The sequence below is a fragment of the Sander vitreus genome, chromosome 7, assembly GCF_031162955.1.
Source record: "Sander vitreus isolate 19-12246 chromosome 7, sanVit1, whole genome shotgun sequence".
NCBI classification, from domain to species: Eukaryota; Metazoa; Chordata; class Actinopteri; order Perciformes; family Percidae; genus Sander; species Sander vitreus.
In genome coordinates, this window is record NC_135861.1 from 27,610,998 (window position 1) to 27,623,943 (window position 12,946).

A 12,946-nucleotide genomic window follows, 5' to 3' on the forward strand; every position below is an offset into this window, starting at 1 on the left:
TAAACGGCTTCCTCCCCAATATATACGGTATATATAATCCCTTTGCGCTCACAGGGGTACATCCAAAAGGACAGTGCTATTTTGTTTTGTTAATTGTAGAAGAATTGTAGTATGGTTTTCAGCCTTACTGTGTTTGACATGTGAGAAGCAGCTCTGAGTTGTGAAGAACACTTTTTTTATTCCCCTCAATTATTATGTTTCAAGGCAAACCTCGACCCTGGCCTTTCAAGTTGTTATTTTGATGCATACCTGTGACATTTGGAGGCTCCACTTAGGCAGTCTTCTCACAAAACGGCAGCTCCATTTATACATTCTTACACATACTCATATCAGGAACTTTAGCAGGGATTACAGCTTTTTTCAGTCTTTGAGCGTGTTCCTAAAGTACTAACCTGTCTAACGTTAACGTTCCGTAGAGTTTGACAAGAGAAGTTAAAGTGAACTGACATCAACATTTATTTTGGCTAAGAAATCAGTATACATATTTGGTGTTTGTTTCAACAGGTACTTATTTAGTCCAACTTGCAATAACCAAAAGGAAGAAATGTTAGTTTTTTTACTGCAATATGTCAGTATGTACTAAAATGGTCTGTAATACTTCAGTTTAATCAGCCACACAGGCAGTTAACCAGCCAACATTGTTAGCCATCGCTTAGTCCCATCTATGATTTGATTACTCTCTACGTGACTCCCCGTAACGTACAGATGCTGCTTTCAAATGAGTTCATGTTTTCCGTGTTTATGAGAAGAGTCCATATTCACAACTACATAAGTAGAAATTTGCAGAAAGCTCAAGGTTCACGTGTTGTGACGTATTCAAAAATAACATAACCAACATTAGGCTTGCTGAAAAACTGTTTATCAATGTTCATCTCAAGGTAAGTTCAGACAAAGTTACCGCTGGATCCTTTGTGTAGCCAATATACTGACTCGTAAGCCCATCTCTTTCAAGAGCATAACAAATAAGGGAGGTCCACACAACAACGAGTTAAATGTAGCCGGGTGGTGAATTTGTTGTAACAACAACCCCATCACATGTATTTGTGGTTTGTTTCAGTATGTATTTTGTGTTCTAAAAGTGAAAGAAATGCGCATATGTTTGTTTGTTTGCTGGCAGAAGGTACATTTTAGTTAGTAATTCTAAACTAGGTGGCGGTATCAAACGCCAAGAGTTGCGCGGTACCTATTGGTCGCTCTCTTTTTCTTTTCGGGCCAATCAGGGAAACAGCACTGTGGAGAATGCTGAGTGCATCGTGTGAAATAAATAGGTAAATATTGCATAACTGGTTAGAAAACATGTATGTACAAAAGGTTAAAATGATATCTGTGTTCATCTTTTGACTGGATGGTATGTTGTAGATGAGATTGACTTTGGATGGATGTCAATGGATTTCATGTGTAGCAGCCGACACCACTGTTTCCATGTGTTAGCAAGGTATTGTTAGCATGCATAAAGCCTCACCTATGCTATTTTATGTGGTTATTGGTAAAGTACAACAACTGTTTGTGTTTTGTATTGCATTTAGACATGAGTGACAAGTGTGTGAAGTTGTGCGCTCCCTGGTGAAGCCCGTTTTTCTTCAGAGTCCGTATTCTGTGAAATGTAAGTGGTTTCTAAGTCAAACTATACATTTAAGAATCAACTGGAGTTTATTGTGAAGGTATATTGATATTGTTTTATTTTGTTTTCTATGTCAGTGTTGTAAGCCCACTGCCGTATGTTTTGGATCATTTTGTTTTAATAATTTTTTGGTTTTGGCATCTGTCAAATTGAAAGTACTGCCAATATTACAGAAATAAACAAACCCCAACGAAGTTATTGTGTTCTGTGTGGGTCTAAGTTCAGCAGGCTACATAAATAAACAAGAATATGTATTAAAGACAACTCAACTAAAGTAAAATACCGTGTGAAGTCAGTAATCATTAGTGTAGTGTGGATGCTGGATGCTTTGGAAGTGTTAATGTTAAGTTAGTCTTGCTTTGCCAGGCCTTCCTCCACAGCACTGCAGAGGAGGGTCTGGCTAGTCCACACAGAATTCCGGGATGGGAGGAAAACATGCTCTGGTTTATTGGCATTTCTTTAAACAAATCACAATCTTCTTTGCTGGACAGAGCAACGGTGCCTCCGGAAGGAACATTTATCCCATTGGTGGAACATGTATACGTTCAAAAGTTGTTTTAGTCGTGCAACAGAAAACTCAGTTTGGACAGATAGTCTAGCTAGCTGTCTGGATTTACCCTGCAGAGATCTGAGGAGCAGTTAACCATAGACCTCATAAATTGACATAAGAAAGCGGAAGGTAACGGACATCCAGCTGAAATAAAAGACATCCGGCGGAATTTCTGGCGGCACCTGAACAATCCCGGAATTGGAATGTCGTGGTTATTGAATACTGTTAAGTTAACTATCTTTAACATAAGCAAAGGATAAACTAAACACAATAAAACCAAACAAAACCAAGTTGGGTGCCAGAAAGGCACCAGCCTTCTAGGAGGGAGAGTGAGAAAGGCATCATGGACTCACCCAACTCATATATACTTCCAGTAGGTGAGGCCAATCCCTAAATGAGATGAGATGAGCCAGTCAAACAGAGCCAACTGAAAGAGGGGAACAGAGACAGGCCAAAACAGGCATATGGTCATAAGGCCCAGGCCCGTCACACTGTACAGATGTTGGCTGTAAGCTAGCTACCAAAACATGTACTGACAGTGTGTGCCTTTGTGTGTGTTTGTATGGCAGCTCAGACTCTGACATAACTCAGAAACTCTAGTTCTTCAGTTCAATTATTTCCCTCCGGTCTCTCGCCTTCTCATCTTTGTACATTTATAGATCCATTCAGCCCCAGGTCATGTGCACATTTTGAAAAAGTTGAAAGATTTTGAACTTCCAAAGACACGCATCTTTACTGCAATTTGCAAATGTCTACTCGTCTCTTTCCATTGACTTTGTATGCAGTATTCTGTCTGAACACACAGTTAGACACAAACAATATGCTCAACAAATATGCTTTCATATGAAGTTAGTTTATATATATTCAGTAGTTTACATTTTCTCTCACAAAGTTGGATACCTATGAAGCAGACAGCATACGGTAACTCTTTGAAAGCTGATGAAGACTCTTGATGAAAGAAATCAAGCACAGCATGAGCAGGAGGCAGGAGGATATTCAGAGATCTATGGTGATGGCTGTCTGTTTTACTAATTCAGACACAGCAGATGAGTTTTTAAATTTATTGGCATTACAGTGTGTGTGTGTGTGTGTGTGTGTGTGTGTGTGTGTGTGTGTGTGTGTGTGTGTGTGTGTGTGTGGTTATGGGGACCACATCAATAGTCCCCTCCAGCTCTTGTCGACATTTACAGAGTTGGTGTGTCATGCACTGGTGGTGAGATAACTGACAAAATGGATACAAGGACACTCATCTCAACTGAAAAGATGGAGAAAACTGTGAATAAATGAGTGGGAGCAGCTAAATGCAGACACGATAAATTTATAGATTCTTAAATGTTCGAGCAGTTCTGTGTCATGCACTGCTGTTAAAAATAAACAAAGCTAATGTATGTCTTTTTCGGCCTGACACAACCCTCCATGTGATCTAACGCGTTGCATCTTTAATCTGTCTTATCCTTTACTGAAGAACTTCTCAGATAATGATGACAACCCCCTTAACCTCATCATCGAGGTTACACCCTGTGGAGTTTGGCAGGTTTTATAATGACTTCCTGCTGATCCCAAATGAACGTGGGCACTGTCTGAGAGAGAAAGAGGGATTTGTCATGCGTGTAAATCGCCCAATGGGGTAATCTCAGTGAAATGCATAGGGATAGGGAAACATTAGACTGATGAAATGCCAAAGAAAATAAAAAAGTCCTAAATTATCTCATGAGTAGGTGTTTTTTTAAATTATTGTCGGGGAGGCTTGGACCCCTTCATAACTGCTAGCAGTTCTAGTTGATTCTGTCACTCATCAGGAAAATGATTCCAATTCTGATGCCAGCTGTCCTAGATATCACCAGCAAAGATGGGCCAAATGATCTGGTCATGCATCTCTTTAAACAAATTCTGGACCTCAGTATCTGAAGTGTTCTCATATATCTGCAAACGAAGACCCAAAAGCATTTATGGCTGCCGCAGCTTTAAATGTACCCTGGCATGTCCATTCTTAATAGGCTGCAGAGGTCCAGCCTGCTTGTTTTTGTGCATCCTTGTTTATTCAGGTACTGTGGCCATGGCTCGTGTCCACACACGCAGCCTTCTCTGTGGCATTTGCTAACCCACTATCATGCCGGCCAAGTCCACCCACTCCACTGACCCTGTAATCCACCTGCCATTCTCTGTAGCTCATCAAAGGCAGAAAAAAGGATTATCTTATCCTCAAACAGTATACCTAAATGAAATGCCCCCAGCTTTGCATGTGCATGTGTCCTGGCCCAGTTTGCTTTATGACTTTTGCTTTTGTTTGTGTGTGTGTGTGTGTGTGTGTGTGTGTGTGTGTGTGTGTGTGTGTGTGTGTGTGTGTGTGTGTGTTTGTGTGCGTGCATACGTGCGTGCATGCGTGCATGCGTGCATGCGTGCGTGTGTGATTGCTCTCTGGTACCTTGTTTCTCCATTCCCTGGGTAATAGGAAACTTGGAGACAAACGGATGCTGGACTGATTGCCTCTATGCAGTTGGACAAAATGCTTTAGGGGTAAATAGGGATTTTTTTCTCTCTGTGATGGAGCCTTGTTTTCTTCTACTTCACAAAACTTTCTCCAAAGTGCTTCCATTTCGTCATGATATTAGTCATGCCTTTTACTCAGACATCAAAGAGCTAACAATGCTGCATCAGACTGAACCCAGAGACCCACAGGTATAATGACAAGTACACATCCATTGTTTCTGCAAATAGCAGCAATGTGATGATAATTGCAGCCAATTACTTTCCTGTTGCCCCCCCAGTGTTTCGTAAGAGCTAATATACGACGTCTTTAGCAAGGAGGCAAATGATATGACTGTAATCTTCTTCCTCTCTACATCTGCAGCAGTGGTTTAAAAGTTCTAATGGGTACATTATCTTTATTGCAACCAAGTGAATGTTAATAACATGAGATAGCTGTGTTAGAATGAGAGAAAACCTTGCCATATTTGAAAGACTTGATCCAGTCTGCCACGGATCTCATTGCACTTGTGTCTCAAGTTTCTTAAAGGAGTTGTAGTAAACTGCCACAGTACTTCATGACCACAACTTGTTTTTGGACCTTTGATGCTGCTTAGCCTTCTTAGTTTCTTTTGCCTGTCTTCTGTAATCTGAATCTCCTTGTTCTGAGTCTGCTTTTGGGTTTATCTATTGTTGTGCTTGGTAAGGTAATCTTCTCATTTCACTCATATTAGCATATTAGGAAGACTGTCCTGCCCCAAAAACAATCCCAGACTAGACTAGAGGTTTTGTTTTCACTTGATGAAATTCACATTCAGCATCATATGCGTAACCTTCAGGAAGTGAAGTAACGTCTGATTTGAACCCAAACCAAAATCTTTTTCTAATAGTTTTAGTGCCTAAACATAACCAAACTACGACTATTTCACAATTTTAAGGACGTTCAAAACCGCGACCGATACATTCTCTGGTTTGAAATGCTCCTGTGGGTCTTATTGGAGGGTTAGAGGGAACCAACCATCCATATCGTTGACTTGTTGTTATTAGCATATTTCTCAAATACATTGAACATTTCCTTCAAAATCCCATGTGATCATAAGAACAAATGCAAAATCTCTCTTCATATTTGACTCTTTCAATCCAAACCTGTTTTCTGTGAGCACTGCTGATGTCAGGATGTAGTTACAGCAGCGTGTGTCACAGGTGTCGTTCAAGGTGGATGGATGCAGAGCGTAACCAGATCTTACCATTACAAGCAGTAAAGCGGCTGACGCACAACAAACACAAAACAATGAAAGCAGACCCCGCAAGGACATGAGCAGCAACTGTTTCCAATTGGGTGCCATAAAATACCACTATGATGCTCCCAGGTTATTGATTTCATAATGAGTCTGTCTAATGGCTGTCTGGTGACGTCAGGGGACAAAAGATACGTGCAACCTTCCTGCAATCCTCCCATTCTGTAACCTGGGGTGAAAAGACATCAGCTGGTGTGTGAAAGGGTCATTACGTTTCCTTTTGTAGGTTTCATAACATTACTTTCTCTCATTTGCATAACATTATTACAAAAAAATCGTTCAAGAGGCTTTTTCCAATTTTGCAAAGAGTAATTTAAACGGGTGTAATAGTGGAACTGTGGTGGAAAGGGCAGGGAATATCTTCTATGGCTAATTTTCAATAAAGTCAGCAGCAAAAAGGGAGTGCATGGATGTGCAGTGAAGCTGACTGAAACACTATCCAAGGCTGTAGGATTCAATCGTTTCACCACCATAAATTTATCTGCAGCCCTTGCCTTGCTACAAACAAAAAAACATGCACTGTTCCAGGCAGAAAAGAGACAGCAAAGATATTATTCAATTTTCTGGACACCATTACTAAACAAAATGCACGCACACCTTTCCAGAGGCATTATTTTTCATCTCAGAATTCTTCCCAGACTGTGTTGGCTTTACTTATTATGTTTTTATGGGATAAAACCATTATTATTTTATGACAGTAACTTATTCCTGATTCTCATGAATTAGTTAGCTGTATAGTTATGCTCACTGGCACTCAGGATTTTTTTTTTATGATGGAGTCTTTACACTCAACAGGAACAGTAGTGGCCTCAGGAGACTACTTGACAACTTAGTATAATGAGTTTTCGCTCACTTTAAGACCATGCGGAGAAGTTGTGTTGTGTAATATGCCAAGTTTTTCAGTCAAGCTAAAAAAAAGTGCAGTTAGAGTGCAGTGCTGTTGTTTGTACCAACAGAAATCCTCCTCTGTCTCAGTAAGGTTTTGACAGTGTTGCTGAGCAGAGAAACGCAGGGCATCTCATTTGCAAATTGCCAGGTGTGCAACTCCTTTTCTCAGAATACGCTATAAGATATGTATGAGATGGAAAACGATGCTTGTTAGCTTTGATAGTCTGATCATTTCAACTTGTAACTCTAACTCAAGTATTCTCCTTCGACTGTAAAATGATAGGAACCTGAAAATAACGCAAGAAATGGAAACCCAGAAGAATGACAGCATCGGTCGTTTCAGTGCCCCAAAACGGCATACGTAATGTCAAGCGACGGTATTATATAGCCTTGTTTGAGACTGTCTCTTCCACTGTGTGTAAGACTGTCTCGGCCACTGTGTGGGAGACTCTCTTGTCCACTGTGTCTTATCCACTGTGTGAGAAACACTCCCAGAAGGTCCCATCTGTGCTGCTCTTTAAAGAAGGTGGGGAAGTTAACTAGACATTTGCAAAAGCAACCAGTCAGTCTTCATCCTTGAAGTCTTCTCTGTAACCAAAAAATACAGTTTGAAAACACTACACATAAAACATAAATCTCACCTTTGCATGGCTTATTGTTTTGTTGTGAGTGTGGAATGGGCTCATTGTTACTGTGTGGCCATTGGGGGGGGGACATCTGATATAACTGCAGTTCTCACCAAGCATCAAGTACCAGTGGGTATTTTCAAGGGGCAGTACGGTTTGACGCATCACGATGAAGATGCTGCACCAGGGAACTCACTTCTACGAACTGTATGCTCTATATGAAGTGTTTTCAAACCGTATTTTGGGGTTTTATAAGAGAAAAGACTGAAGACTGAAGACTAACTAGTGGGTTTGACAAATGCACATCTTGTTAACTTTCCCACCAACATTAATGAGCAGGGCAGAGCCACTTCCCCAAGCTTATGTATGGGACCTTCTGTGACAGGCCTAGGAATTATTGAGCAACAAAATTCACGTGGGTGGACGGGTCAACAAAATACTGGGCAAACACTGCTGTTCGTTTCCCATTTTCAACCGATCGTTCCCTCACTTAAAGCTATAGTGCGTAATTTCGGTCTCCCCCATGAGGAATTCTAAGTAATGACAACAACACTGTCGGCACGTCCACATGAGACATTGATCGCGCACGTGCCCCCACCCCTCCCCCACACAGTTGCTAGCAGCCACCATGGTAGGCACGGCGGAAACGGAGGATTAAAAAAACATGATGGACTCTTCGGTCACCGGACGACACAATCTTCTGAACATTGCCAAACTGAGAAATACAGAGAGAGATGCTTTGTAGCAACTCATTTGGCAATGGTTTGAATGTAACGGACGTTTATTAATATCAAAGAGTTATGCACTAAAGTTCCCCAAACCTTAACTTTGTACTTTCTTTTAAAATCAAACCATAGTCCCTTCCCTAAACCTAACCAAGTATTGTTTGTGCCTTGACCTAAACAAACCTTAACCATAATGTTGTCACGTTATCTTTTAACAGTGATTGAGGCTCAGACAAATTATATTGTCCTTTCCAATAGGGACAGAAAACACATATGTGTCATTCTAGAGGGACAGACACAAACTACATATATTGTTGTTTAAATTGACTTTTTGGGAAATAAGGTCAATGTTATGTGGAAAAAAATGTCTGTAGTCAGCTGCATAAACTCTAAAACACACAGACACTTTTTTTTTTTTTTTACAAGATCTTACACTGTTCTTCTCTGTGTACTGAGCGGAGTGTTGCTGGTCCACAGTGTTCTTCCTCTCTGCCATCCTCACACAGAAGCTGCTCAACACTTTTTTTTTTGTTTTTATAATTATCAAAACGGACCAAAACGGACCACCACCTGCTGCCAGCTGCCGTCGGCTACAACATTGTGTTCCTCCTCTTCTCTGGCCTTGATGGAGGCGAGCCAGCCCACGGTGCTGTCACTCATCTCCCTTTGTTTTGCTTCGCAGACTCTGCACGGGGATGAGAAAGCCCTTGAACAGCTGCGTGCAGCTCCACAGACACCCTGCTGTAAAATGGCACAGCACGGTTATATGCGATACTTGACAGGCCAGTGCTGTGCCACATTTGATTTGATTTTGTGTCCGTTAAGAGCGTCTCCTGTGTCTGAGGATGTGGCCAACCACAACAAGCTTTGGATCTGGCCTTGAGTCCTTGTTATTCTGGAAGATGGCTCTGATAAAGCCCAGCGTGCACCTTGCTGCTGCCATCTGCTCCCTCTCTTCTGCTTGCCTGAAAAAGAGTTATGTTTACATAAAAGCACTGTGGCTCCTCTAACCACTCCATGTTAACATAACGCTGGCAGCGTGTCGGACACAATGCATTTCTGCATGAATGTCAGTGAGTTTATCACCTACTGTCTGTGTATATATGACTTTATATATGCAGAACAGGAGCCTGTCGAACTGGTTGCAGATTAAAATTGAAGTAAAATATAATAGAGCAATAAAAATGGTTTCTCTTAGGATTCACAATGTGCAGCTATTGCTATGAGTTGTGTGGCAAGGACACGGGAATCCTTTATTATCTATCATCCTTTAATTTTTTAGAGGTAGCTTATTCCTGGAGAAGAAGAAAAATATAGATTTTAAAGGTTCCAGCTGAAAGTATTCCTTCAGAAAAACCCATCTTAGTAATATAAACCAGCTCAAAATGATTCTGTTTTCTGATACATCAACAGAGCTGCACCTATTCCTTTTCACAAGCAGAATTCTTAATGAGGACTCTCCACTGTCAAATCAAACAGCTTTTGATGTTATGTAAAACAATTAAACAGAATTTATGAACAGTTTGGGCTTCAATAACTCGACAGATCATCAATATATTTATTGCCCTGCAAGGTTATATTGTGGTGATATAATATGGAATATATTAATTCAGAGTTGGTCAAAGACAGAGATGCTGATGATTGTAAAACACCAGGCCCTGGTTCATTGTCGACACTTGCTGATGTTTGTGCGATTCCAGTAAAAGATTTTAAAGACTCTGTCGTCACTGAAATGGCTGATGTTTGCAGTAAAGTGGTTGATGGGGTGAGTCAACTTCCCGGTCCCCGTTTTGGATCACTCGCTTCTGTCAGAGCTTGACAGCTGTCCTGCCGAGGCAGGTGCTTTATGTTCATTTCCTGGACAATTCAATCTGCTGATTAATTGCTCCCCTCAGAGGAAAAAAAGGCTGAGAAGCCAGTACAAGGCCTGCAGAAATGTATCAAACCATGTTACCATCTAATTGGACTGACTGGCAGTGTAAAGTTTTGTCTTTTCTTGTGAAAAAAAGCATCTTTTTCATACAGTTTTATAGCTCAGGAAGCAGATTATGCTGGTGTAAATATGTTGTTTTTTTTCTCCCTTTTTGAAGGGTAGGTCAGGCATATTTTCACATCAGAAATATGCAAATGCACACTGGTGGAATGCAAATGGATTCATTTAAATAATCTCTGACAACATCTAGAAATGCCCTCCCTCCGTGATTCAAGAAGTAAACCCAAGTAAGGGTAATTTTTATTCATCATATTTGGAAAATAGATAGCTTCATCTCATAATAATCACAATGCATCTTTGACAGTAGGACATATTATCAACAGGAAATTAGCTAAAGTCATATTCAAAACAGTTTGTGTTAAATTGTAAGGGTCCATCTGCATTTGTAAGGGCTCATGTGGAAAAACTGCATTAGCAAAACTTGACTAAAAAGCGATGGCAAATTGAAATCTGTTTTTGCTGTTGTTTTGGCAAACCAGATGACAAAGCAATAGGTATGTGAAAAAAAAGCTTGTTAGACATTGCTACGTAAACAGTTCTGTATTTTATCCCCAGCAACACATTTATCACAGTGCTCATTTTGAAAGTCCCGAGGATCAAAGATGTCACATGAAAATAGACAGAAGCTCAGCACAAAAAGGTTACTGCTGACATGTCATGCATAAATGATAAGAACCATAACAAATGACAGCAATAAACATGTCGACTCAATGGCTTGCTTCCTAAATGACAGCCTTATCCATTAGTCGGCCGTGGTCATTAGTAAAACCGTGATAACTTCTCGCGATTGTAAGCACTCGGAAAAGGTCAGTCTGTGAACAATTTCAGTGAGGATTGTCATATTAGAAAAATTACACAAATTTACAAAGAACCTCCCTGAAAAAAATATTACAAGTCGATTCGAAAAATGTTCCTGCTGGCAAACACGGCATAAATTATACTCACAAATATAAGAAGATAGAGGACTAATAAACACATCCTGCTTGGTGCTGTGATCAATATGTGACCCAGTGATCTCTCCTTTTTTTTCTGAAATTGTCCTCATTCGTCATTGTGCTATCGTTAGTCTGTGCATCCCCAGCCCTCTTTGTAAACACGCAGTTTCCCAAACTGCTATTGTCAAAACCAGCATCTGAGCCATCTGGCCAGCATAGAAATTGCTCCCACAGAACGATCCTCTGCTTTTTCTCCACCACCCGGTAGTAGGAGAAGTTTCTAGTAAACACTTCACATTACATGGAACGGGGCAGGAGGGAGCCTGAGTGGGATACCAGAGAAGGGCCAAGAGACGAATGTGTTACTGTAGTGTTGCAGAATTCTTTAAACTGCGTTATTGTCACACCAGAGAGGTTATAAATGTAAACGTGTTGTTGTTGCTGTCACTGACAAAGTTGATTTGGCACTGCTCCAGTCTGGCAATATCCACAATGTCCAGCTCTGATAATAACTGAGTCGGGTCTGTTTTTGTTGTAAAAACCTGCTTCTCCTGCTGCTCATCTGGTTCCTCCATCTCTTGCCTCTCATGTTCCATGTCCTCCTCCTCCTCTTCTTCTTCCTCTGTGATGGAGCAGAGGCGGGTGGCGCTGCCGGGGTTGTCGGCTGGCGGTCTGTAGTGGCACTGCCCATTCAGCAGCCTCCTCAGAGGCATCAGGGGCACTGCTTCCTCCCCCAGCAGCTGCTGCTGGCAGTGCCGGAAATCGCTCTGACGCTTCAGCCGCTTGAACTCGCTGAAGGCGGAGGTGGCGTTCTGGTAAAGGCTGTGGCCGATGGCCTGGGCCTTCTCCGACTTGTTAACCAGGACAGCGTGGCACCGGAGCACCACAGCCATGTTCTTGACCTGGTGCCTGTAGATCCAAGCCAGGATCTTGGGCCGGCACGGGTCAGCACCGCAGTAGGTGATTCTGTTCAGTGAGTAAAGATGGATGGGTTTCTTTTTCCCAGATTTGTCAGCACTCATCCTGATGCCCTGCGGCCCCACTGTTAACCTCATCTTGACACTCTGCTCCCCGTAGTTGCTCCTCGCCCAGATCTTGGCCACTGCCTCCTGGGTGCAGCCGTCTCCCTTTGCTGTGATGGTGACCACACTCCCCAGGTAGCGCACGTTGTAAACAGGCTCCTCTTTGTTCAGTTCCACCTTTTGCCGTTTGGTATGGAAGATGTTGCCCACCCAGTCGAAGGGGCAGTCAGGCAGCAAGTCCGGACAGGAGCGCAGAAGAGAGGAGAGGATGGAGTGGTAGGTCAGCCCCGTCCCCAGGCTCTTGGGTTTACTCTTGGCCTCATCCTCCACCAGAACAAACTTATTCCTTCTCCAGGGCAGCATGGCACGGGGAGAGTTGGAGCGAGTGAGCCCCTCTTTTTGCCGCCGCGTTTGCTCTTGTCAGCTCAGGCAAAAGAGCAGGAGAGGCAAGTGTGTGCAAGAGGGAAAGCAAAAAGAAGCTGCTTCACAAAGCGCGGAGGAGAGACTGAGAGCTGCGAGCTTCATCCAGTCTGTTCCCCCACTCACTCGCTCGCTCCTCCTTCCTTTCCTCCTCCTCCTCGTCTTTTTCCTCTGTTGTCTGCATCATGCAGCGCAGATCAGCGCAGGAGCCTCAGCCTGGCGCTCAGGCACCCTCATCCCCCTCCCTGCTTCGTTGTTTTGCTTCCAAATGGCTCCCTTCCAAAGCATTGTTTATCCGTCCAGCTTTGCACTGAGGTATCACTATATTTATGTTTATTATAAACCTGAGGAAGAGGGTACATCGCCTACTCACTCTCTCTCAGGGGACTTATGTGACTTGTT

At 42.2% G+C, this 12,946-nt stretch overlaps 1 protein-coding gene across 1 annotated transcript; it reads right to left on the reverse strand.

Moving 5' to 3' along the window:
* Nucleotides 1-10,376: 10,376 nt before the first annotated feature.
* On the reverse strand, nt 10,377-12,610 carry fam43b (family with sequence similarity 43 member B). Its single transcript, XM_078254043.1, has one exon. It carries the CDS (start codon nt 12,485-12,487, stop codon nt 11,504-11,506), a length of 984 nt encoding a protein of 327 aa, XP_078110169.1. The 5' UTR covers nt 12,488-12,610; the 3' UTR covers nt 10,377-11,503.
* Nucleotides 12,611-12,946: the final 336 nt, after the last annotated feature.

What these genes read in the sequence shown, in the direction of transcription:
- fam43b (XM_078254043.1), bottom strand. Translation starts at nt 12,487, where the DNA reads ATGCTGCCCTGGAGAAGGAATAAGTTTGTTCTGGTGGAGGATGAGGCC.